General features: G+C 41.2%; 2 protein-coding genes across 4 annotated transcripts in view; one reads left to right on the forward strand and one right to left on the reverse strand.

The window, feature by feature from the left end:
- Mvd (mevalonate diphosphate decarboxylase) overlaps positions 1–27956 on the reverse strand; it is a 106740-nt gene that overhangs the window by 46973 nt on the left and 31811 nt on the right. The window lies entirely within an intron of this gene.
- Positions 405–16694, forward strand: LOC143357416 (uncharacterized). Of its 3 annotated transcripts, none has more exons than XM_076793896.1 (4): positions 405–641; positions 1466–1703; positions 10700–10867; positions 12823–16694. In XM_076793896.1, the coding sequence occupies exons 3-4, from the start codon at positions 10725–10727 to the stop codon at positions 15329–15331; spliced, it is 2652 nt and encodes an 883-aa protein (XP_076650011.1). In that variant the 5' UTR covers positions 405–641; positions 1466–1703; positions 10700–10724; the 3' UTR covers positions 15332–16694. The 3 variants fall into 3 exon arrangements, with proteins under 3 accessions (XP_076650011.1, XP_076650009.1, XP_076650010.1); XM_076793894.1 differs by having other exon boundaries at positions 561–739; XM_076793895.1 differs by having other exon boundaries at positions 561–730.

The following is a 27956-nucleotide window of genomic DNA, read 5'->3' on the forward strand; positions in this document are numbered from 1 at the left end:
CGTTATTCATACATTTCTATCGAAGTGAATTTTCATTAAATGAACATTGATAATTAAAATCCTGTTTTATGTCGTTAAGAACTTTGTTTCATCTTTACTTTCTAAATTTTCGTTAATTAGGAATTATTAACGAAAAACGTGGACCAATCAGGGCGCGGCTACTGCGCACAGATTTCGGCTTGGCCAATGCCAACGCCACGCTTAGCTATAGCTGCGTTCTGTTTGGTTCGTGTATTTCGTTAATAATTACTTAACGAAGCTGCGGAGAATATTTTGGCAAAGGTAAAAGTTACTTCAAATGTTTTAAATATTATTGGGATACCTTGTATAGCTTACCACATTCTATGGTATATTTATAAACTTAAGTATTAATCGTAACAGTAAAAACATTTTGGAAATAAGTTATGTTTCATTATTAAATATTACTTTTACATTGCAGTTACACGAACAATTCATAAATAAACAATGTAAAAGTGCGATTGATTTAATTTGAAAACTGCTTCTTCATAAATCGTCTTCATGAGTATTGGCAACAATGAATAACGTTCGCGGGGTTTCCATAACCGATCGCACGGACAGCGGCAGCCATTCCGGGATACGCTTAGAAGAGACAACGTTTGGCGTGGTTTGGCGTTCTTTAGGTAAAGAAAATTTCGTTTTTGTCGCGTTCTAATTTGTTTACGACGTCCACAATCAACATTCTCCTTATGAGATCCGCCGTTTTTGCATAGTAAGTTCGGTGAGTAAAATATTTTGGTGTGCTCTTCAAATATTTCTATCCAACAATTTATAAATGTCTTTCAAAAATGGCGTGTTGAGTAACACAACGTGAAACTGTGTTCTTCCTCTAGCCTTAGAAGTTCGCCGACCTCGATGCAATAGTGTTCATCGTGCATGAGATTTTCTAGTCCATGCACATTTTTGCAGTTTTCTTTTATAGTAATATTATTTCTAAAATTTTCTTTGTTTTCAATATATCTTTCGTACTTCAAAAGAGTTCGTAGATAGACACAATTTTATTGTATATACCAGAGCGTTCCATGAGTCATTAGCGTTCGGTGTATCGATTATCAACATTATGAATAACACTGTAAATACTGGTGCGATTGATTACATTTCTCTGATAAAATCAAACATGGTCGCATTTTTATTGATTAAATATTCGAAATTTAAATGTGAGAAATATTTATCGAATAATACGATTATCACAAGATTGACTAATTTGTAATTCTATTTCATTCCTATATTCATTAAAATATCGCATGTACGAAATATATCTAAAAAATAGCATTACTGTAGTTGTTGAAGAAAAATATAAAACACAGTGTATAAAGGAAGCAACACACTTCTATGATTCAATTAAACGTTAATCAAATTGATGCTCAATGTTTTTTTTATAGTTACAGTCTGCAATTGTTAATAAGAGGTTTTAGGTATAGTATGGAAAAAATGGTGTGTGTTGCAGGATCTTAGGCATCTCAGTGTGTGTTAGGTGAGAAGATCAGGTATCAACAATCATCAGTGGACTTTTATACAATGACATGGTGCAGTTGACTCCTTTTCTGCTTCTCCATTTTATTGTCCTTCGCTGATGGACTGTTTGCTGCTCAGTCGTCTTTATTGTCGTCGACTTCTTATCTTTCATCATACGTTTTAACTGAGGGTGAAGAAGGAAGAAATTTCTCAAGTGTCTAAAGCCGAAGGTAATACCTCATAAGTAACGTAATAAAACTTAGCTCATAATTCTGGAGGGAAGTGTTGTGATTTCACTACAGGCTGATTTTAATTCTTCGTTATCTTGAGATGTTGTTCCAACATGATCGTGAGAAATTTTAGAACCGTCTCATATTTATATTCCATGCAAAAAGTTACATTTTCTTTTCATTATATGTTCACATTATCAGGCAATGGTAAGTAATCAATGAAATTACGTCGACAAGAACAATAAAGAAACTGAAAACAATGCATAACATAAAAATGGAGAACATTCTTTATATTTTGCATGATTCTCTTATGTTCTTCGTTCTTCACAAAATATTAATTCTCAAGCATACCCTGACAACGTAAACTTACCTTAATACATCTGACAAATAAATAATTTTCATGAGGTATGCATATGTCATGAAATTCTATAGTAGTGAATATTTAAATTCATATTTGAAGATTAACAATTATTTTTGAAACATAAAATTGCACGCGTAAATCTTTAGACCTATACATACAGATACATACAAATTAAAACTTTAATGGTATTGTAGAAAATCATAATCATGGATTCTGCTTATGATTACATAAGGTTGTGTTCAAAATATACATTCAATACCTTCAAAACATATCATAATATGATTGTTTGTGTTGAACCTTTATTTTATGGTAAACAGTGTAACATGATCTTACACTCAGTCTCTTTAGAATGCAGCAACTATGATTATTTGATTCATTTATTATTCTCAAAAACAAGGTAAGTTTATTTACAGTCACAGGAACTTTGTACAATTAAAGTATAAACATTTTGCAGAGTTCAAAACAAGCCTTTACAAAATTATATTCATTTAAAGAAATTGCTTGATTCTATTTAATAAAACATTTATTAGAATACTAAAATTATTCAGTAACAATACAGAAACAGACAAGATCAATTAATTTATTTTTATTAAATAAATTGTATTACATAATCAATTTTATTCTATTATGAAGTATAAGTTGGCAAACAGGGATAGTTATAAAATTGGAAGGAATGTGGACAGCTATTGTAGTTACAATTTGTAGTTTCTTTAAAATGTTTTGATATACAAACCGAAAGAATATAAAAAGATAAATCAAGAACACTGAAGTGAGATAACTGCTGCTCGGTCTCACAACTCTTCTTTGAGGTCCTTGAGAGCTGGGAGTCACCGCCTTCTCATTCGAGTGCGTTTCTGTTGCATGTTCTACGTGGACACAGTGGTCATCGAATAACTCAACAAATTCTCTGAAAGCTCTATTCTTCCTGTTGCATACGATGCACTAACTTGCAGAGTGTAATTACTCTCTTTTCGGTTATCATGCAATATTAAAAAGTACAAGCATCGAGCGGTTAGTGCGTTACAAATGCATAAATCTCTATAAACGTATCGCTCCATTTCGCCTATGTATTTTAAAACACCTAAATAATTAATCTTAAAACTAGAACAACAAAATCTAAATACAATTTCGCATCTCTAAACGTCACATATAAATGCATGCGTAATATTTCGGAGAGGATACGCTCAGCCTTCCCGTCTTTAGTTACATGCCATGATTCGTAACCGTTTCGTTTCTCGCAAGAAATATTGAGATTGGTGCTGAACGACGGGGAAAACGAATGGATGTGAACATACATGTGGACAACTGCAATCTATCAATTACCTTCTGCCTACACGGTCTACACCTTGTCATGCACTTCCACTATTGCACTATGTCTATGCGGTCTTTGTCGATGTATATATCGGATCGATCGTGCAACGCCAAGCGTTATCGCTATTGTTATATCTGGGAGTGGATATGAATAACACGTTTCCATTTAATCATTTAATACTTCCTAGCCATTTATTTTTATCGACCAAGAAAAAGGTTCAAACGGATTCTTTGCCATGATCGTTCACGTGTTCCGCGTTACGGTGAGCGGAGATAATTAAGCTATAGCTAGACCGAGATCAATCGGTTGCTCAAGGACACTCAGAAAAGCTTTACCCCCCACCAAAACCGTCGTTTATCAGCTACTTATGAGACACCCTATAAAATTCGAAAGTAAACGTAGTACCGTCGCCGATAACCATGATAGAAGAGTGAAACAGGCGTTTTCCAGTTGAAACGGAAGTGGCAGCCCCATCAATCATTCAGTGCTGGAGGTTTTTGAACCGCTTCCCAGTCGTTCAAAACTTCTTTTGCTTTGTTATCTTCGAAATGATAAAATTTCATTAGAAAGTCATTGTACCTTACAGGAATCACTCGTTTCGTAAGAGTTACTAGTACTTTTATGTTTATCACGAAGGATCTTCTAATAGAAAAATATTTATTTTGATTTATATAAAATATCTACTAATGGCTACTTCGTGATTCCTGCGTACTTTTAGTAAAAACGATGCTTGTATTGCCACCATCGAGAGCTATAACGATCGATACCGGTCAGTAGCGTTTAAGAAAAGAATGTATTACATTAACACGTTCACGGTCCGCGTCTGCAAACAATGAGCACAGTAGTGCCCCGCTAACTGTCGCGACTGCTAGCTCGCATAGCTAGTTGCATGGTAATTTTCACCATGCGACCAATTCAATTTGAAATTTTGTGTACGGAGAACCAGCTGTGGCTCGGCAAATGCAGAGATCTGGAGGTCCTTTTGGTTTCAACGGTGGTTCGGGGAACGACTTCCGCGCTTAGCGTTCAGATAATCGCCTGCTCCGGTTAATTGTCGCTAAAAGGCCCGAACTGTCGGCGACAGTTAGCGAGGCAATGTTGTATGTATAGTGATCCCTGCCGCTCGGGGCGTATGCTGTCTTCGCGATGGCGGTACGCATTGTCCGGGCGAAACCTCGAGCAGCAAGGAGCGTGTTTCGGCTTGGTTTGAAAACAGCGACGCGTTCTTTAGCTTCGGAAGCGCTTTCAGATCAACCATACGGCCGCCCATTGACTCGCATTCGTGGGTCAGCGGAATGTGAACGTGTTAAGAAAGGTGAGTGCAAAAGAAGTTCGGAACCTCGGAGGACTCTTGAGCTTGCGCGTTTGGAAGGAAGGCGAAAATGCGAGAGAAAGAGAGCGTGTGTGCGTGCGAATGCAACGTGTCCTGGCCACCTCGAGCATGCTAGCCGATGCAACGACAGGTTCGGATTGGCCGCATAAAAGCCTGCCGATCGGAACCGGGGGTGTCCTCTTCCCGTTCGAGTCTCTTTTGCGCTCGAGCTGAACGTGTAGCCGGCCTCGAACCGCCATCGATTTTGGAACTGATACGTCGACCACCACCTCCAAAATATCCCCTCCCTGCTCCGTTCTATTTTGAATGATGCGGAAAAGATCGTTTACCGGGTCGGATGCTAGACCTCGCGCCGAGATCGACGCTTGGAAAAACCGACGCTCCGATGGGATTCGAAGCGAACGCGCGGACACCATAAGAGCTCTCTCTCCGCCGTTGGTGGCCGAACCCTTTGGAGGAAGCTAAACTTTCCCGAAGGAGGCTGGACAGCCAGCTGTTCAGAAGACATTCTCTCGATCGCGTCACGACTGGTTGCTGAGGAAGAACTTGTTTTCATCCCCCTCGACCTCGAACGATCGCCGCAACTTCTCGAAACGGACGAATCCGCCATCCGATTCACCCGCGGCCGATTCAGGTCGTGACAGGCTTGAAATTCGGTTCTGATCACCCCGTGAAGGACACTGGTTTTTTCTTGATCGCCCTTTTGCTCCCCCCCCCCCCCCTGCTACCCATAACTCGATCAAAGATATTTACCGAGACCCCTTAGTCTCGTCACCTTTATAAACGTTGTGAACGATTAGCGTTTCTATTGTGATTTGCAACTCGTTAAGAACGCGAAGCCCGCCCTACCCTTTCCCTTTGTTTCTCAACACTACCGGAAGCTGATTAAGACTTTGTCGCAACCGGTACATTCTTCCCTTTCTGGAGATTGAAATGAAACAGTCTAAATGGTGGCTGTTGTTTTTTAAATTTGGACCTACGTGTTATGTTTTTGAATTTTTTTTTTAATATTTAAGAGTTGGGAAAAATTAATCCTGATCGAAGTAGAGAAGGCAGACATCGACGATACTCTTCAGGCTTAATTTATTCATCAGATTGTCTTTCGTCTACTGATGTAAATTGAAGATGGATAGACATGACTTTGACGCATCTTGATCAGCGATAAATGCTGACACGATGTAATTAATGCCATTGCAGATGCTGTGACGCAATTACAATATTAAAATACTCTGCAGAATGAATAAAGAAATGAGGTATCGAGAAAAGATTCGGTTGAACTTTGGACGAGTAAATTCGTCTTTCTGACTTAAAACAGGTTGATAATGATGGCACCAATGCAAATATTTTAATACTGTTTCAATTTGTTCGCACACCAACGTTAATCTGCGTAACGTACGAGTACCAATGAATTAACACCGAGATTATGGAGAAATACAAAGTGAACCTGTAACTAAAACTTTACCGGAGCGTGCGCACGAGTTTCCAGTGATTGCGAAATAAAAATGAGTCGATTTGGCTTGTCCAGTAGTTCTACCTCTAGCGAATCGAATCCTAGACATTCGTGAGAACGTGTTAAACTCGATTCCATCGTTAATCGATACAGTCGCGTCGTAAGGAATTTTTTCCCGTGAGAAAATTCTAATACATGCGCGCGTTATGATCCTCTCGAAATGTCGATTCTCCCAACTACACCCTGGACGCATCGCTTGGAACCTGAGGAAACGGAGTTATGGCAATCTCGTCGTCGTGGTTTTGTCAGAGACATCGGAATTTGCGTTTCGACCCAACGGTGTTCGCCATAATCTGTCTTTAGTCTCGAAATACTCTGATACGACCATCAATGGACTGCTGATTATGTTTATTAGAATTGCATCTCTGTAGACTAATCTGCAGAATTTGAATTAGGGACTTAATCCTTATAGTGGACTAAGGAAACTGTCTTTCTCATGCTGAAAAGTTGACACTATACACAGGCTATCCTCGAAATCTTTTTGCTTCCATAAAATGTTTCTACCATTTACCATTTAACTATATCTACTATTAACCGTTTATGTTTCATTGCAATGGCCATCCATTAATTATCAAAACATTTTTTAAGCTTACTAAAATCAGTTTTACATGTATGTCCAGTAGCATTCAAAACCAACGAAAAAGTTTTTTGTAAAAACCAAAATACACCCCTTAAACTGAATATTCGCGTGGCGCGGAAAAATTAATAATATAAAACTGTAAACTTGATTTTTTTTTAAATTACACTTTCCGATAAAGTGTCAATAATAGCTTAATACTCGGCAACTGTTATATGATATTTTAATAGAAATTTAGGATATATATGTTTGAAATGATCGTACCGATCATATGACCTGCAAATTCTTTTTTTAATTGCTTCGACTCTTTCAAAAAAGAACCTTTTCACAGCTGTATCAGTCGGGCTGTTTCAAAGTAGTATAATTTTGTAACACATTCGCAGCCGATGACGCAATATTACGCGCCTGAATCAACTGTAGATAGAGACTGCTGACTCGTTGCCATATCTTTTTCTGCTAATCAATATTTCGCACACTTGCGAGTACAACGTTGATCCTGTTTAAACTGTTATCAGAAAATTTTGTTTTCGATCGAAGTTATAAACAGTCACCTAACGCAGCGACCTGCACTCAGATTGTTATTAATAAATTATAGATGTTACGAGAAAAGATAATTTATTGGTTACAAAACACCTTCTTACATTTTTTATGAGATTCGCGAATAAATTTTACTTTATTACGCGATATATGGATCAATTGTTCAAAAATTCTTCTGCCATTATCGAATTAGCCTATTCGTTATTTGTATAAAACAATGCAAACGTGATATTGAAAAAATGTTAGAACTTCGGACAATTGCATATTGAAAGCTGAAGAGTGTTGGTCGGAAATTAATTGAAATGTTGAGTGGTCGCGGAATAGGCGTGTCTTCTATAACAACGGAGGCCATTGTTATCGCAGATCGGGATCCTGATCCCGGTTGGATTGATTTACATTTTAAAAAGGCGGGTTAACAATGGCAGTTTATTGATGACAATCGTTGCAACGTGGGAGGACGACGATCCGTCCGCTTAGCGAGAGCTGCAAGGATCGAGGCGACAAATTGCCACTCTCGCCTCGCGAAGATCGCCGGCTCGATGATAGTGATCTGAAACAAGGGACTTCCGGATAATGAGTGGTTTCGCCTCTGTAGAATAATTCATTTCGACGTCCATACGCGATTCATTTTGCTACTCTCTACTTTACAATTAATGAATTGCAGATCTTTAGACGTACCAAATTTATTTCATTGCGAAAAATTTATTTTCTAAAACGTTGAATGTTTTTACAACAACGATAAACGTTCGTTTGTCGTCGACCTTAGAATCTGTTCCATGTAAAACTGGAGGCTGCATAAATATCTGCATACTCGATTAATTCTTCTCCGGAGTATTGACGTAATCACGTTTAGTAGAGGATTTGAATTTTCCCGCATAATCGCGTTCTATTTCTGGCGTATCACATGAATAATTTGCCTTGAAATATGGTTGTCCGACCGCCTAGAAATTTTCTCCTCCATTTATTTAGATAATTTCGGTTCAACAGTGTTTAAACGATGTCTCTCGGATTTTGGTTAGTCGAACGATTAATAAGCACTTTTAAATTTTCCCGTTGTTTACCCCTTCCTCGTGCGAAGTCTGCGGATCGATGATCCTTTTCGAATCAGGACAAAGCAACGTCAATAGAGGGCGCGCAATTCCATCCGCTGGAATAGTTTGCAAAATCCACAAAGTTTATGGCAATTTTCATAGACGGATGGGAGCTATTGCATCAGCGTCGACGCATTTATTTTATTACGCGATAAAGTTCACGGATTTATTGCCGCTAGATGGTTGAAAGCCCGGTGGAATGTGATAAAACAATAAATGGTTCCATACTTCCCTTCACCCTCCGACGATCTGAATTTTTAATCGTTCGCGCACAACGATCTATTAATTTTTCAATGGTTCCTGACGGACCGGAATGTTCTTCGATCCTTTGTACAGCGGATGTTCCTCTCAATAAACTGTGGCGATTACTGGATCTAATTAGATCCTGGATCCACGCCCATCGATTTTTTAAAATATTATTTCTCCGATAATTTCAATCTAAGTCGTACAGCCTCTGAAGATCTGAATTAAATGGAACAAGTAACATAATAATTAGACTGCGAATTTGATGACTGATGAAAATATTTAAAGAATCTAAAAGTATTATTTTTAACTCGCTAAAATGATATAAAACAAAATGGTCTATTTAGCTCTCCTGTATCTTACAATTAAGTCTAATAATAATTAACCCCCTGCACTGTAAGATCGAGTCAGACTCGTGTCGAGGATAATAATTAATGAAACCGCTATCATTTAAAATAAAACCAACCACTTTAAATCCGTGCTGATGCTATCTCAACACGTACGACTAAAATAAATTATTTGACTACACGGAAAATCTTTAAACGACAAAATACATAAAATACAAAAAAATTGACCTGATACTGATAGCAAGGGAAATGAAATTTCTCAAAATTAATTTTGAATCGTGGCTCATCAGGAATCATTGTGCTGTGGTCTAGTAATTACACAGGTGCAATGATGAATAAAATTCTGTAGATTTATGTGACTCGACGGAAAATCGAATTTCTTTTTATCCGTCGGACGTACCGGTTAATTAACGTCGCCGTCGCCATTTCTTTATCTTTATTCACGGTTTAACCGATTCCAAGGATAGCCTAATGGGACTTCGTTGCGTCAGGCCGAGTGACAACCAGATACGAGACAAAGTGACTGGAACAATCGCACGATCGAGGTCGCGGTTACCACGATTTACGCCGACAAGCATCGTTGTCGGAACGATTCTCGGTTTCCGGAACGTATCACTTGGAACTGGGACGGCGAGCACTGCTCCGAGGCGTAAGACTTAAAAATATGCGGAGTAGTAAAAACGTATGCACGTATGCTGCGAATTCCAAAGTACCCGCGGAACAATGGCGCGATGCTAAATACGGCGTGAGAACAAGTGTGGCCTCGTTCCGGCTTTTTCTCGACGATAATTACGTGACGCCGAAACGGCTTAAAAATAGAAACGGTATAAATATCTCATACGAAGCCTAAAACGTTGGTGAAAAAACGAATTTAATAAGGACTTTGTCCAACCATCACGTTCCAAGTCTGTCAATTATTTCAATAAAAATAGCCTAACGAGAGAGAGAGTAGGAATAATTACTATACATGCCTCATTAAAATACAGCTTGAGCAAGAATGTTCGATTTTCTTCGAACAGACGTCTTCAAACAGCACCGACAAATCGCGCGTTTCTTTCAACAATAGTTTAACCCTTTGCACTCGACTGGCGACTCTGAAGCACCACTAGAAATTGTTGTGGCATTATTTCAAAGAAATTGCAAAAAATATTACGATGTATTTGTTACATTACAAAATTTGTATCTAACGGATTACTAAACATTTAGATATTATACGTGGAAATCGGATCAGTTTCGTATCAATAAAATGAAAATATTCCAAGACGGAAGAAAAATTTAGTTTTAGAATGAAAATAGCGCCGAGTGCAAAGGGTTAAAACGTTTTATTTTTCTCTGATTAGAGAACATGGATTCTTTTTTTTTTTTTCTTATTCCAGTTTCTCACGATCGGAAGCGTAAAAATCTATAATTTCCCTAGAGATCCATAATCTCAAAAGTCCGAAGGGACAGAGAAAAAGCCTAAGGGCGTGTATGTACAGCTGAAATCGGAAATAAAGGAATGAAAACTGCATATGTGACGTTTCTTCCTTTTCGTGAACCCTCTCCGAGAAATTCTCTCACTAGTAGAGCGCTTCGAGGAGGTCTCTCGAGAGTCTGGAGACCTCGAAACACTTTTCGCAGCGAACCCGATCTTCGGAGACTGTTCGATCCCCGGTGTTAATACGAATCGTTCGGCTCGGTTGCAGATCCGTCCGGGTAACACAGTCGAGAATGAGTGTCATAATCAGACTACAGAACTTGGCATGGTCCGCCAACGCGCTGGACATTCGCCAATTTTTCAGAGGGCTGAGCATACCGGAAGGAGGTGTCCACATCGTCGGCGGCGAGCTGGGTGACGCGTTCATAGCGTTCAGGTAATCAAACGTATACTACTAATAGACGGGGAAGAACCGTGCACTATCACGCCCCCCTTTCCCGTTCGCATTGCTTCCCCGAAACACGCAGCAGCGATTCTTTGCCCAGCATTCGATCGTTAAACGCGCTTCGGAGATGTTCCGGCGCGGTTCGTTGCCCTGCGCTGCGATGCAACAAGTGGTTGCCCCTGCGATTTCATATTTGCACCGCAGAGCTGGCGATTCGTCAACATATCGCGGAAGCTCGCGCGAATTCACGTCGGTGTAGACAAATTAGCAAACAAATCGGTGCACGAGCAAATCAAACAAATTGATAAACACGCAAACTTGCAATGTATTATAATTCAATTGCATCGATAGGATACATCAGGAATAGGAGCCCCACACATCAACCACTCTTCCAACATCATACATACAAACAGGATTTAAATCTCCAGTGCACGGATGTATAGAACTCACAATATCTAGATAGACAAAATGGAAGGAATTTATTTCATCACTCAGAAACTTCAAAGATAATATTTTTCATATATTTTTCTGTTCACTTGAACCTTGCAGATTCCAACTAACTTTAGTACGTTCGGTACATCGCAACACGCACACAATAGATTTTTTTTTTTAGTAATTATACTTTATAATTTGTACGTGCTGCAAATCCATGAAATTCTACAATCTATTCATAAATATTAACGCTTCACACTTTGTTTGTAATCCGATCGTTTTCATGCATTTCGAATTCCTCATTCAATTTGTAATATCGTTTTAAAATAATTTTCTTGTAAGACGCGTGATTGCTCGAGCACCTATGAGAAATGCAACTGAAAATTCATCGTTGAACGATTTTTCCGATGCTACTCTACGACCAAAAAATACGCCACTTCGGGCCGAAGAACCTAACAGCAAGCCTTAAAGGAGAACGAAGAAGTTGTGCTACTGTCGCGCATTTTACATCGTGTCTCGAGTTCAACGTTGTTCCGCATACGAAGCGTTCAGCGGTAGTTAGCTTCCTGGAAGCCATGATTTTCCCATAATCTTAGGCGCGCCGAGTAATTTGTAGTCGTAAGAGTAGTCACGGAAGTATCGTTGATGCTTTAACACCCTGTACAAGAATAACTCGGGTGAGAATCGGCTCTTTTACGTTCCTCCACGGAATAACCAAACCGTTCTACATAAAAGATACCCCAAAAAATTGTAAAATCGATCAAATACTAACGTGTGATTCTCTCTTTTTTACAACTCTTTGTACTCCTGCACATTTTTCGACACGTTGCCAAATGGGTCGAGAGCGAATTTGACCCCCAAACCCGGCTATAGCCTTTGTATATTCACGCTTCTTTCATTCAGTTTTATCTTATCCGCTTTAGTGCCACGCGATGCGATCGCTCCTTTCTGATTCAGTGTTTAAGAATGTCAGGCTAGCAGTTTGTACAGTTGAATTGACTCAATTTTCGCATTTTGTTAACGCGTGTCTTGCCGTTAATAGAAGTCGTGAAATTTGTATAAGCTTAGTAGCTTACTTAGACCCTTAAATAGTTAATTAGAAAGGCGCTATCGTATCATTTGACATTTTCACGATGTGAAGCAAAAGAATTGTGATTACGCCGTTTGGAAATTTTGGACAGAATTTTCGCAAAGACCCGTGGCAGTCAAACGGTTATTTTACTATATATAAAACTCGAATTACGTACAGTACGGTACCCGCCAGGCAGCGAACATAAGATTCGCATAGGCAAATTACGCGCGACGCGGTTGCGGCGCCACCGAAGTTACGAAGCGTGTCATTAATGTCGCCGCAACGGCGCCAGCGGAGTACAAAGGGTTAATATTCGCTCCCCCTTGCGGGAATTTTTGCAAAAAGAAAGAAAAGGCTAGATTGAAACATTGGTGGCCTAACGCGAGACCCCGCCCGTAACTTGGAAACCATTTCCTCGGTCTAATCCCGACGGCATTTGCAGCACCGACGAGGATGCCCGGCAGGCGATGATGCACGACGGCGGCAAGATCAAGGAGATGAAGATCAAGCTGCTGTTGAGCTCGCGCACTGAGATGCAAAAAGTCATCGAGGCAGCTAGGCAGCAGACCCTGAGTCTGCAGTCGTTCATGCAGACAGCGCCGGTGCCTGTGGTCCCAGTGGTTGCCAAGCCTGGATCCCCGGGGGACAGAAGAGAGAAGGAGAAGGACAACGACAGCGAGTCGAGCAAGGACCGCAAGGACAGGCGGGACAGATCGCGATCCAGAGACAGATCACGGTCTCGCGACAGGGACAGGGATCGGGACCGTCGGGACAGAGACAGAGGTCGGGATCGCAGGCGTCGCGACAGAAGCAGATCAAGGGACAGGGAGCGGGACAGGAGAGACAGGCGTCGTCGCCGGGATAGATCCAGGTCCCGCGATCGCACGCGATCCAGGGACAGGGACACGAAGCGCAGCTCCACGGGAGAACGTCGGAAGGAGTCCAACGACGAAGACAACAACGACGTCGTTTGCGTGGGCCAGTTTCACAAGGACAAGCCGGCGGCTGGCGCGAAGAAGTCACTGGAGAACGGCATCTGGGAGGTCCCGCCGCAGACGCAGATGCAGGCTGCAGCCCTGTTAGCTCCCGGGATCTTGGGTGCTGGGGTTGCAGCCCTTACACCGGACGGCGAATCGAGAGCCATGAGTTTCAGCAGTTCGGTGATCGGGCAGCAATCGATGCTCCAACAGAATCAGTTCCCCATAAATGGCATCAACGGCGTCAGCGGTCTGATGCAATCGCATGTGCAGACTCTCAGTCACACTGTGAGCATGAACTCGCTCGCACAGAACATCGGCAGTCCCAGTCTGCCTAGCTTGACCACCGGAGTGGCTACATTGAGTCGATCCAAGGAATCGTGGAGCCAGGGCGAGCAGAGTAGACTGGACCAGGCCAGGTTCCCCGCTAGGACCCCGCAGTTTGGCACAGAACTGTACGGCGCGAACGGGTCCATGAACTATAGGCCCGGGATCAGACCGAACAATCCTTTCCTGACCAAAGTACAGGAACTGGAAGGACGTCGTAACCCTCACGCCTTTCAGGCGAACAATGCTCAATACGGTTTTGATAACGAGAGACAAAGTGGTCGAGGCACGACCAACAGTTCATCGAGATTCTCCGGCGATAACAAGAGCAGTACCAGCGGGGGTCATTGCGTGGAGGTTCGCAACATGCCCTTAAGCGCTACCTACAACGACGTCCGTCATGCTTTTCAGGGTATCTACATCAGGAAAGACGGTCTGAAGCTGATCAACGACAACCACGGAAACCGCGTCGGTATCGCTTACGTCAAGTTCAGCAAAGCGGAGGGCAAAGAACTAGCCCTGAGCACGTCCAGATATGTCCGTGGCTCTGAAGTCGAGGTCCTCCACCTCGACGAAAGCCTCTTTGATAAGGCAGTCGATTCTTACTCTCCGGAGAAGGACAGAGAGGACGGCGTCGACGACGTCAGATCCTCTGCGTGCATAGTGTTGACCGACTTACCCTCCTTCACAAAGGAGATGGACATAGCGAAGCTATTCCACGACTGGAAGATCAATGACCTTTTCATCACCAGCACCAAAGACACCGGCAACGTACAGGCGTACGTGCAGTTCGCCAGACTAGAGGATGCGAAGGCGTCGGTGAACGCGTCCCTGAAGATCGGTAGCAAACCGGTGACCGCGACCGCCATCACGGAGGAGAAGTTCGCACAAGCGAAGCGCGACCATGAGCAGAACAGCATGAGCCAGACCACGGGCTCCGACTGTGTGATCATGCGCGGACTTCCCTTCCAGACCATCGACCGCGACATCCTCGACTTCTTCTCCGACATCGGGATCGTGCCTCATCGAATACACATGTTGCTCAACCAAAGCGGAAAACCGGCCGGCGAGTGTTTCTGCGAGTTCGACACCACTGACGAAGCGCTCAGGGCCACCGCGAAGAATGGACTGCCATTCGGCAAGAACGTGCCGACCATAGAGCTGGTGTCCCGAGCAAAGATGCTGGAGACCCTCGGCATGGTTGACCCGCAGATTATGGAGACCCAGCAGCAGCACTTCCCGCCTCTTCAAGAACAACGGCCGCGTTTCGCCGGGCCTATAAACCACCTGCCCCGTTTCGGCAACACCGGCTTCGGCCCTAGGTGTCCTCCGGGCCTGATGGGCATACCGAGACACCTGCTGGGCAGACACCCCGGCTCCATGGACTATGTCGAGGGCTTCGGCAAGCCCGGTTGCGTTCTCTCTTTGGAAAACGTTCCCTTTAAGGCAGACATCAACGAAATCATCGAGTTTTTCGGCGACTTCGACGTGAAGAGGGAGAACGTGATCAGACGTTACAACGAAAGGGGCATGCCCACGGGTGACGCAAGGGTAGCCTTCGTGTCTCCTAGTGAAGCTCAAAGAGCCCTGAGGGATCTGAAACACTGCAAGATGAGGGACCGCACCATATACATGAAGCTCGCGTGAACGGACGAGACGATCGAGCCGATTGTGTGATCTTCAGAGGAATGTTGAGCCAGTCGTGATCCGCAAATCGTTGCGGATGACACGCGACTGGAAGAGTTTTGGACTGAACATATACACCGATTATTTTGTACGGGAACAATTTAGAGACGTTGGTAGTTCGTCAAGCCGGAAGCCGAGAGACGTTTCGAGAACGAACACGATTTTTTGTTGATGATGCAGTGTGTTTGCTTGACGAGACATTTGACTCTGCCATGTTAGTTCCTCTTTCATTTTGTCTTCTTTTCTTTTTGTACATACATAGCGATGCTTCTTTGGAAATCAATTCTGATTTCCAGCTTCTGTTGTCATGGTTGGATCAACTGGATCCAAATCTGCTGTAGATCAATTTTATGGTAAGTTTATATGGCACATCAGAGGCAGATTGTCTATTTCAAAGATTGACCGGAGGTACAGTTTTGTGCTCCGCTTTGGGTTTGAACTCGAGGATTCCTTGGCCTCCCTTTTTGTGTTTTCACAGTTTACCGCATAGTTCTACGAACGTTCGATGAAGTTTGTATCGTGTCGAAACTCGGGGTAAGGATTTATCCTGTCGATCATGAAACGCGTTACAATGCTTCTTCGCGTGTTGAGGATGATTGCACAGAAAAAATGCTAGCCGTGCCGCGTTCTTTTCCACCGCGGAATTCGGTTTCGGCGCGCGACGTTCGTTCACCTAACTCCTTCGTATACTCTAACAAGATCGCAATAAAAAGTACAATAAAACGCTTGATCAGTATCATCTCGAGCGGTTTCATTTTCCATCGACTCGATCGCAGATGGAACCTTCGGATGTCCGTGCTCGTTTCGGAATTTTCGCGAGAACATTCGCGCCGACAAGATGGCCGCGCGATTCGTAACCATACCATGAAAGTGTTCAGCGGTCGCTACGAGAACGATAAGCGAACGCATGCGAAACCATCACGGTTGTACATAAAACAATGCAAGGAGCACCGATAAACAATTTCATCTGCACTTGAATCGAGGTCGTTTTTCTCGGATGGAGGATCGATGATTGTAAATGAAGTATGGCAGTAACGATGGGGGCAATACTATCGCCATGTTTTCTACCAGCAATTATGTATGTACATTACATATACTGCACCACATCGATTTGTATATAAATGATATATATATATATATATATATAAAGACAAGTAAATATAGGCGATTATCGAATACTATACACTCCACGTTAAGTGTAAAATAATATTTATACGGTGAGAGTGTATGAATGGATTGTAGGTGTACTTATTTGTTCATTTTACCGTAAGTTTCTGTTTAGCATAAGCACTTGAAGACTACAATAAATTTATATTTACATCGACACTTGCATCCCAGTATTTTATTTACGCGCATAACATAGTCCTTTTGGAGAACCGTGCAATCCTGTACAGACCACTCTTATTAAATACCTGTGATTCATGAAAATCCAGATCAGCAGAAATCTGATTTATCAGACGGAATAACTATAGTTTCAAATTCAAGGAAACTGATACATGCAATAGTAGATTCGTTAGATCTCTATACATGAATACTAAAATTCTAGGACACGACAGAGATAAATTGAGATCCTTGGGATCCTATAGATCACCCGAGATCCTTGAGATCTCAATGGAGACCATTTAAAAGCTGAGATTTACGGTTAATACTGAAAGAAATGAATGAATACGAGAATTAACTAGAAACTTGCAACAATGATCGTTTTAGTTAACCGATGAAAAATATTTATACTTTACTGGCCTTCGTATAGTAGCATTGCCATAAATATGACTCCGGCCTTTTGTATCTCTAAAATTACCGATCAATCTACGTCTAGTGTCTTGCATACCACATCGTGGACTCGTTTGCTATTATTATGGCCTTCGATGTTGACCAATTTTGGTCCTCACCTTATAGGATCCGACTTTTGAGGTCTCTCAAGTGTTTAGAAGAATACTCGAGGTTTCAACATCTTTGACTTCTGGTTTAGGTTGGATTTAGGCTGGATTAGGTAAGACCTCTGGGTGTCGTTAGTAAAAAGCTACTTGTATCCGGTCCCACGGGTTTGACCTTGTCTGTATTTGGTCTCGCATAGTCTACGTACGGTCTCGTGGGTCCGACTTCGTGTACATTGGGTCTTGCGTCGTCTATATTCGGTCCCCTAGGTCTGACCTCACCTATATTGAATCCCACGAGTGCGAGTGGTCGTCTCTATTATATCTCGCAAGTCTGCAATCACTTGTATCATGTTTTACGGCCCCAAAGTCATTTGTATCATGTTCCGAAGCTCTGGAGTCGCCTGTAACGCGTCCCACGGGCACGGAGTCGTCGACATTGTCTCCCACGACTGCTACGTCACCTTTATCGTGTCCTGTATGCTCATGATTTACTGTACAACACATTGTATACTAATTATTTCGCCATCTCTCCATGCCTCTTCAGTCGCTGAATTGAAAATGACGACAATGATATGACAACATCTTTCAAAGTTTGCTCTCACTTTGCTGTATTGGTCTGTTGAAAGTTATATCTTTCTCTTGAAACGTGTTTTCTTTGAGTGCCACGTCTTTCTGGGCATGTTATTTACTAATAACAATAATAATATGTTATTTACTCTGCCGAGTAAATACAAACAGAAAATTATTGCTTAATTCGTCGAATGAAGGGCCATTTTGAAAGGATTACCAGACGAGCGAAAATCGCGGTCATGGCTTAAATTGGTCGAATCCAAATGCAACATAATACCGTGGCCGTCAGAAGGCGGTCAAATTGAAGTCAAAATTATGCAAATGATTCGCGGCATTCCTTGAACTGGTTATTAGTGTCCCGCAACCTGTCAGGCGAGTTCTGTCGATTGCTGCGCCGGGTAGATTGATCGTGGTTTTATTACCTGTCCGCATTTACATACAATAAATCTTCCACGGAATTTAATCGAACCGCGACAAGCGCGGCGGGAACATAGGCGGGTATAAATTTGGTTACCCGTAATCCAAATTACTATTTTCCTGTGCTGGCTTTCTGGCCCGTAGAGCAGAACCGTTCGGCTTGAATTACAAATCATCGGTCGGCTTCCTCGTGAACGCTTCTGAATTTCGTTCCGCGAACGTTTTATTTCCAATAGATCTTTATATCCTCTGTCACCGTGCGTGTTGAACGTTTCACTTACAATTTAAATAAATCTCCCGAGTTAATCGTTGACAATCAAATTTACAATGGAATTCGTGGACGAAAACTTATCCTCAAAGCAGCGAACCACTTTCGAAATAACTATGATCCGCCGTTTGATCTCGTTTCACCGACAACAAGGAGAACGCACGAAATTCTAAACCGGGCGGACAGCGGTCGCGCCGCTATCTGTATTTTAACATCTGTCATTAAAGAACGAGCATGCGATCTGCAGCCCGAAAGACAAAGTTGGATCAGGACCAGTCCATCGATCAGTCGTTTCCTGGAAGTGATGAATGCGGCAAAATAGCAGCATTTAGGCACTCGCTGCCAAGAATCTGTCTTGGCGCAGGCGGCGCCATTAGACACCCTTCAGATATCCGATAAATACTTAAAAATCATCTATTCTTAATTCCCTTGTATGGAACGTAGGATGACAAACCCCGAAAAGGGGCAATTGATTTTTCAAATTTTTTAATTAACTTTCGGGCTGCGGACCATTCTTACAACTATACCAGATTCCGCCGTCCAAGGGTCAATATTGACTCTGGAAAATGTTAGAAAAATCAGTGACTCGTTTTTCTTTCTCAAGATTAAAAATTACCTTAACCAAGAATTAATAAGCATTGCCTCCGAGTTAAAAATAAACGGATAAACATAAAAATTCAGTTAAAAAAATTGATGGTTAATTTCTCATCTTTTGCTCGGTCCCGTCAATTTTGCGGTTAGTAGTTCACTAAAAATCGAACAAAACGACAGAACTTTCTTCGGGATCTGATAGAGGTTCTCGCGTAAGATGACGGGGGAGATCGAAGATATCAATCAAGCAAAGGAGCTTAAAGCCGACCGACCTCTGTCTTCGTTACGTGGCCATTCTTTTCGTTGCGCATTCTTGTTGTCCAACTCGTTAACTGCCGCGTTCTTCGTGGCGACAAATCGGCCGTGTCCATCGGCTACAGGCCGCGAAATCTCTCGCGCGAACGAGTTTCAGCGAGCCTAGGCGCGGACAACGGCTACAGAAATAGCCAGTGACTCAATATTTAGGCAGCACTGATTTGCCACAGCACATTTAGCACGGGGGCATCCTCGCGTGGGATCGGACCGACTCGTCGCGATCGAAAATCGGCAATCCGACGATGGATCGCTACGACTCGGAGGACAACACTCGACCACCCAAGAGGCTCAGAAACTGAAACGAACGCATTCATTCTGTTAACCCCTTGCTGTGCGATTTTCTTTATGGCTACGCTGATTAGAGCTTTAATCATTTCACAGGAAACGAACGAAAATATTCATTTGTACGTCTACATTTACTTTAATGTTAGTCACAAAAGAATTAAACTTTATTTCGTCCTAAAATAAAGACATAGCATTCATATTTGGTAGATTTTGTTTAAAGTCTTCGTCACGAGTCTGACTCGTTATTATACGGCAAACGGTTCATGCTGTATCTTGAGTGAACATTGTGTCACCGATATTGACCATGTTCTTATGGTCTTGTGGAATTTCGCATCTCTCAACGTATTAGTACAGAATACTGAATTCTTGTGCTTCGTTTAGATTTTATCAAATTTTACAAAATTCCCTACTCCGTGCATTTTCAGGCAATTTTTATGGTCTCATTTTAAGAAACTTCGTCAGAATTTAATTTTTATGCACATTTTCAATTCATACGTTCTATTGATTATGAAAATTGGGATTATTTTCAAGTACGGTGAACGCGTTTATATTTTTCTTTAATTCCAATTGTTGCAGATTGGTACACAAGAGTGCTAGGTTGTTAATTGAAATAATAGTTAAATGACAGTGAGGATGAGTGGTGTACATTAGATAATTATTACCAATACTGTCTAAGCACGGAATTCCTGTGAAAGTGAATGTCTTTTCTGATAAGTTGGTTCAGAGAACGACTTTAACTTTACAGTTTAGTCATTCTTGTGCGTATATCATAAACAAATCGTTTAGCAGTGGTCGTAAAGTCGCGCGGAACGCGATTAAAATTGCTTTCTTACCGAGGAAACGTGGACCATAAACTATCATTAACGGATCAATAAATGCCTCGATAAACGACAAAGCCTCGTGGTAGAGGCTGCCGCATTCTTCCTTGCTGAAACTCGTAAATCTGAACGATTCGGCGTATATTAACATTTAGTTAGCGTCGTTTCACGCTGGCGACTTTTGTGCTGCGAGGAAATTACGTTCGTTTTTACCGTGTTGGTTTAGCCAAAAAGTCTGTTATTTTTTAAACTACAAATCTCACTTTTGTAAATTAACATCGTCCAAACTATGTTCTCCCAGTTTCATTTTCTTTTTCTCGGTTTTTTTAAACACGGGAAAAGGTTTTCTCTGTAGAGTGATTTATTTTAGAGCAAACTTTGCTTGTTCAATTTATAGATATATGCTGTATCATGCGATACATGCATTTGCTTTTCTTTTTCTGCCAACTTTCTAGATATGAAAAAGGTTTTCGTTAAAAAATGATTAGAATTATTCATAATTTAATGAGACAATCTGTAGAGTTATAATTAGAATTTGTGGAATTGTAATAATTGGTTTCTCGAACGTACTTTGCACAACAGAGTGATCAGTGGCGTGAAACCCATCATCGTGTCTTCTGCGTAGTTCCATCAACTTCCGCGGCAAACCCATGCAATACGAACGCCGCGCCGCCGACGGAATAATGATAGACGTCGAATGATCGTTACGTAAATGACACTTAGCGTGTCCTTTGTAGGACGAGCCTCTGAAACGGTCACGGTAAATTGTCCTGATCCACACCCGAAACGAGGATAGATGTTGTCGCGATTAATAATTGGCTTGTTTCTATTATAATGCGCGCCTCGTAACCGGCAGACGCTCAACGCTGATAATGTAAAGCAAACAACATCAAAAATTGATTAGGCTTCATTAATCATAGCAAGTTGCAGTGTTTTATCGAATGATTTCTTTAGTACAAGAATTAAGTGCTCCATGATTGACACATTAGAAGAAATGAAGAATATTGTTACAATTCTTTGCAATTTATTAAAATCATTGAAAGAAGCTGTAGATTGTAATATAAACAGCTGACAATTAATGTAGATAATTTTTATTTTGAAATATCAAAGTGCAACAGGTGCACGAACGGCAGCGATCGGAACGTCAATCGACGATTAATTAGCCACCAAGCTAACAGGATCGGAGAAGAAGTCCTTGGCCCAATGGCAGGGTTCAGACGCCTAAATAGAACAAAGAGGCCGACCAAATGATTTGCCGCGACTCGAGTGGCAGAGGATATCGGGATCAATTAAATCGCATGCGATCCTTCGCTCGCGTCCGATCACACTTGATCGACGATCGACGCGAGTAGCTGTTCTATTCCCGCCACGGTTTCCATCATGATTGCATCGTCCGCAGAGGAAGCCATTAACCTTGTTCGATTTACCTTCGCCGCAGGAAGCCTAAATTTAGCATTTCCGAAACGCGTTCCCATTGTGCGGCCCTCGTGTTTACATTTCGACCAACCAACGGTCGTTGTTGTCGGCGGATTGACGCGCACCCGCCCGTCATTTAAAATCGCAGACGCTCGCATCATCGGCCGCGGTTCGGTGAGGCGCCGTCATCTTTCGTTTACAAAAATCTGACCGAGACTCTTTGTTACAAGGACACGTACAGATTAAGCGCGAACGTTGCAACGACTCATCGCCATCTCTCCTCGGGCATAGTTCTTCCCGTCTTACTTGCGCAGTTGACACGTGCGTTGACACCCCGTTGCCGAGCTTTATGCATTCGTTACGGCCATCTTGCGAAATCCTGACTGCCGTTTATCGCCCATAGCCTCCGTATGATTCTCTTAACGATCCTTTGTTGTCATCGAAACGTAATTGCATTGCGCAGTTTTGTTTGTCGTGAAACAACGTTTTCAGAGGTTTACACAATGCAACATTTTATAATCTTCGTTTCAAACTTGGCTAGAATAAATTGCGATTTGTTATATTCATGCAATCCATTTAGACCTGAATGTTATACGGTTAGAATTTTATGGAATTTTCGTAACAGATATAATTAACACTTTGAACGCCGAACTAGAAACCCCAAAAATTCCACAAAATCAATGTAAGTTATTTAATGAAATAAAAATTCAAAAAAATTAAATGTATGATACTGAGTAGTCCTCCAACTTTCTTGTATGTTACAGATCCTAATAAAATTTGGTACAATGAATATATCAACGTAAAAATTCATTTTAAAACCTGCACAAATAATTCCGTCACTCACATATGGGTGACGTGGCAGTCAACGTGTTAAGGACTTCGTTTGTATTCGCTCTTTGACCAATTACAGCACTATTTCTATAGTACTGTGTCTGTACCTTCTAATTAGCGTCATGTACGTCAGCATATTTTTTCTGAATGAACTGGATCTGGTTGATGGGTAAGGGTCAGATTATACTAGGCAGGTCAGACGCCGAGAAAAAACAGGGTAATCAAATTCTGTCAGCAGAATTTGGTGAAAAATATGATTGCCATAAATTCTAGTCATACAGCGGTCCCTCTCGAACCCTTTTTTTTTGGTCCGACCATGCCGTAGTTTTTGTAGGCGTGTTACGGCGTGCTTTTTCCACATGCGTGATGCCCTTCCTAAACTTTTCAGAAAAATCTTCTGTAAGGTCAGTGTTGTTCGAATCGCGGTAGAGAGAACATCTCTAAAGACTTATATCAGTTCAAAGCTCACGGTTGTTAATATGTGTGTTTCTAATAATCATATTTAAACTAATCAATAGACTCCGGATTATTGTGCAAAATAATTGGATTGACAAGCTGAAAATAACAAGATGTTGGTGTATAATATGGTGTTGGTGTTTTTAAATTATTTTACTCTCTACTGTTTTAAAGTACAACTACTCATTTTTCCTACAAATGCATGAAATTCGCAGTCTAGTGATTACATTAATTAATTGTTGTGATTTGTGCTCTAATGCAAGTGATATTGAAATTGTTATTAGTACATACACATAGCTATGTGTTGGTAAATGGGAACAGTGATCGTGAGTGTTGAAAAATTTCCCGTCCTCTGTATGAAATAAACATACGATTAAATCATTGATAAGAAAGTCAAAGTGAAAGTCAGGTTCGTTGATCTGACCGTACGCCCCTTAGTTTTCGGCATCGCCGTATACCTGTAGTCAGCTGTGCAGTTCGTCTCCGAGTGGTCCAGTAACACACATTTCGTGAAAAGGTGAGTTCTAATTATTATAAATCAATTTCTGCTCCCCCTCTTGTTCACTGTATCACCGCGACGCAACACCAACGCTGTTTAATCCGTGTATTTCGTTAATAACTCCTTAACAAGTACGGTTGGCTAAAATGAGTTAAAGTCTTTGAGCCTGATTTACTTGCATTAGGCCTTACTTGCTTATTTAATTCTTTTTCCCATTTTATAGCATTATTTGAAATAAATTGGAATCCTATTTTAAAATAGATTGAAGGAACCGTAACGGCAAATATGGGCGAGTATTTTGTGTAAATTTCAGTTTAGCCTCGATCCAACTGCAGGGACATCGACGCGCACGTACATTTAATTTTAGCGTGACTGTCCTACGGAAGTAAAAGCAGCTTTGTCCGTTTCGAAAAAAAAAAGTTGTTCTCGAGAGTCGTCGAGACAGCTTCGGGATTCTGAGCAAATCAAAACTTGGGCTCCGAAATGTAAACAGAATACCTCTATTATTCCATTGTTCCGATTCAGACGTCGAATCCAACCTCGGGTTTCAATGGGAATGACTAAACGTTGCGGGAGGAAAACCGGCTTGTCTAGCGTTGCCAGTAATCCCATTCCTACCTTGCGAGCGTAAAACAAGGCTTATGGTATTCTTCGAGAATTAATGGGATGCTCCGTGCTCGCGACGTCTGGATCTCTTGGGGTTCTATTAATAGCGACGGGTTTCATGGATTAAATCGTGATCAGAGATACATGAGCGGCAGAAGTGAATCGCGTGTACACACGGACGTTCTCGTACGCGAAAACCATACATTCGTTGACCCCGGTTCGAATCAGATCCGCGATTAGATTCTCGTTTCCTGGAAATTCTATATCGATGCACAATGAACATTAAAACCTTGGTTGTACACGTAATTCTATTCCAATAATTTCACACAATCGGACGGCGTCGTTAGACAGCGAGTATTTATGCGTTTGTATGAAATAAGAATCGAGGAAATGTAATACGTAAAATAGAAATAATATTTTCGGTTATTTTTTCGTTACAGTCCAATATTAATTAGTATAGTTGTTTCTGTGCTGTCTGATATGTACTGTGCATTGAAATTTTATTTGTGTACTTAATTCTACTCCGATAATTTCATATAAACAGACGGCATCACTATGCAGCGGATTTTTTGCTTATTTCTTCTTTAGAGGACATTGTAGTCGGTTTCACTAGCATAGCGTATTAAAGTCGTTCGTAAAGGAAATAATCTTCAATTCCAGTCTTTGAAAAGTACACCAAGGAAATGTTATTCTGCATCTTAATATACTTACGGTGCCAGGTCACCGCGATGGGGTCAACGGTTTCAACGAATCTTTTTCGCGGTGAACCTGGAAATAAAGTCTGTGGTTGCAGGGAAATATACAACTGTGTATGTATAGTAACATACATGATCGTTGTATGTGTGTAAAAAGTTTCTTTGGCCTTGAAAAAAAAAAAAATTTCTTGGCCTTGAAGCTGGAATTAACAATAAATATATAATATAATACACTTTATCTCCGATTATAAACTTTGAAAACCGGATACTAAATAATTGTCCGTGGAAACTTTTGACGGGAAGAAAGCTTTGATCGTAATTACTTATACAGCACAAACATGTCCCAAATATTTTTGATCCTCCGTGGGTAAACATATTTTCTGCACCTTCCATTGGTCACCTGGATCGTTCTAGACTTTCAAGAAATCTAAACAAATTCTGGAATACATCTTGAAGTCCCCATTTTAAAATATCAAATATGTTTAAAGCATTAATGGGAAAATATAAATGTTAGAAGGAAAGAAATTGAAGAGTGAAGTTTCGCTGCGGACATAAACGACCCAGTTTGCCCACGGATGGTGTGTGTATGTAGTGTCCAAAGTGTTGAATGAACCGAATGAAGTCTGAAACTGTGAACATCCACGGTACAGTCGCAAGAAGCGTAGAAAACGCGCAGGTCACGAACGATCTTTATGATTCACCCTCGGATAAGTCATCGCGCGCGACAAAAATGTTAGTTTACATTTGAAAACATCGTGTGACTCCGTCAACGTGCTACTCTCTCCCTCAAGATGATTAATTTTGTACATCCGACGACGACCTTCATCCGACATACGAGGCCTCTTTTTTCCGTTCGCGACGTATATGGCGCGCACATGGGGCTTGCACTCGTCCGGCCAGTCTCATCCTCTTTGATCAGACTCAATGTCAGAGTGAACAAGAGGAAAAATTCAGTTTGCCGACTAATTACGCGATTCGACCGCGTCAACCAACTAAACGGTTCGAATTGCTCCAGACAAACTGCAGGAGAAACGAAAAATTGCGCAGACGAAGGAACGTTTTTATTTTCATTTTGCAACGAGGATCTGCGATCGCGATTAGCCTTTTTCACACCCGCGACACGCGAATGTAATTTATATCTTTTGCACTCTGGTCTTATCTTTTCTTTTCTATTAGCAATATACTTTGTTCCGTTGTACGCTCCGTGGACAATTATTTTTCTTATCGTTAATACGTTTTCCCTGGCATCCCCCTTTCATCCGCTCTCCCCCTCTGCAGATTCTTCCTTCCTCCGCTTCCTAGCAACTTCCTCTTGCTCATTTCATTTCCGGATTTAAATCCCGCTATCTCTCTCCTTTTTCCACCTTCGCCTTTAGTGGCCGTGGAATTCCTGTTGGCATCAATACCTCGTACTACCTACAGTAATACTTCCGTTGCATTCCGTTTTAATCAATTTCTATTTTATGTTTAACCCTCAAATGGTATGCCGTTTCCTTTCATCTCTTGTTTTTTTTTTCTAAATCATCTCTTTATAACGCTATATAACATCTCCTGATGTATATAATACATTTTGAAAAATGAGTAACACTACACAAAATAAAACCATATCGACAGACTGCGGACTTTATGACAAAAATTAATGCGTGTAATAGAAAACTGAGTAGACATTTAGAAAATTCAAGAATACTGTTACATTATCCTGACCTTACTAAAATTAATGAAGGCAGTTTTTATGCATTTACGGCAAAAATGAATTGGTCAAATACAAAGTTGTAAAACCATTAGAAGAATTGAACGATGTTACCATATCATTCTTGACTGATTGAAATGATTGAAAAAGGAAATGAATTATTTAACTTCTATTTCGTGCAACAGACTTGGACAATTTTTATTTTACGTAGAGATCTTTATTTTTCTGTGCATACAAGAGTAATTTAAAATTTTTTACGCATGTATAAATCACGTAATAGTAACAATAAATATCGTTGTCGACATACTGGACTCGGAAAACGTTGCACAGAAACCTGCAATCTAATCCTTGGAGACTCACGACAACGGTCCCGAGGTGACAAACACGGCGAAATACAAGAAACGGTAAATCAATCGAGTAAGGTAACAAAGAGTGTCGCCGTTCTCTCTCCCTCTCTCGAGTAAAACTCTCGAGTCGAAGTGCGGGTGTCAATTGCAAAGTAATACCAATCGAATTCTTTCGTTCGTTTATGCACCCGGTTCGAAACGGGTCGATGAGTCCGCGTGAAAGGCAAATCACAAATCTGTTTCTCGTTTGCGCACAGCGGACACGGTGTGTTATGCTTGTGCAACGCGCGAGACAATAGCCGAGCTGGTAAACAGCGATCGCGTTGAATTGATAAATTATGTTGACTCCCGATAAAAACCGTTTCGTTTCCCTCATTTGACGCGCCGACGCTTCTTCGTTCGGCCGCAGCTGCGAGAGATGGTCGGATTAACACCGTGAAATTGCAGTTATCCTATCAATGACAGCGCTAATTACTTCTTCTGGCTGGTAGCTTGAAAAATTGCTAAATTCGTTAATCGATCACGCTCGGTCGCCGGGGAAAAAGGAGACGATTACGCGAACTGATAAATACATTAGTCGAATGAACGTGGCAAACCTTCCGTTTGTGCATCATTATTATTTTCAAATCGGACTGTATTTACTAGAATTTACTAAAAGTTAGTTGCAATTAATTTTGAAATGGAAATCTGGCTATACTAAATTTTTATCTGGCATGAAGTATTGATGTTTGAAAATTACAAACGCTTAAAACAAAATGTATGATAAAATTGTGTTAGTGAGAAATGAAACTATAAACCTGAGTAGAATTTAAGAATATAGTGATATTATCCAATTTATTAAAATTATTGGAAGAAGATCTCTACACTCTACTTGGAATATTTGTATTTTGCATGTAAATTCGCAG

Source organism: Halictus rubicundus, chromosome 9, assembly GCF_050948215.1.
Source record: "Halictus rubicundus isolate RS-2024b chromosome 9, iyHalRubi1_principal, whole genome shotgun sequence".
Classification (NCBI taxonomy): Eukaryota; Metazoa; Arthropoda; class Insecta; order Hymenoptera; family Halictidae; genus Halictus; species Halictus rubicundus.

Coding starts and splice junctions, on each gene's coding strand:
- LOC143357416 (XM_076793896.1), top strand. CDS start 10,725: ATGAGTGTCATAATCAGACTACAGAACTTGGCATGGTCCGCCAACGCG. Junction 10,868..12,822: donor GACGCGTTCATAGCGTTCAG/GTAATCAAACGT, acceptor CGGCATTTGCAG/CACCGACGAGGATGCCCGGC.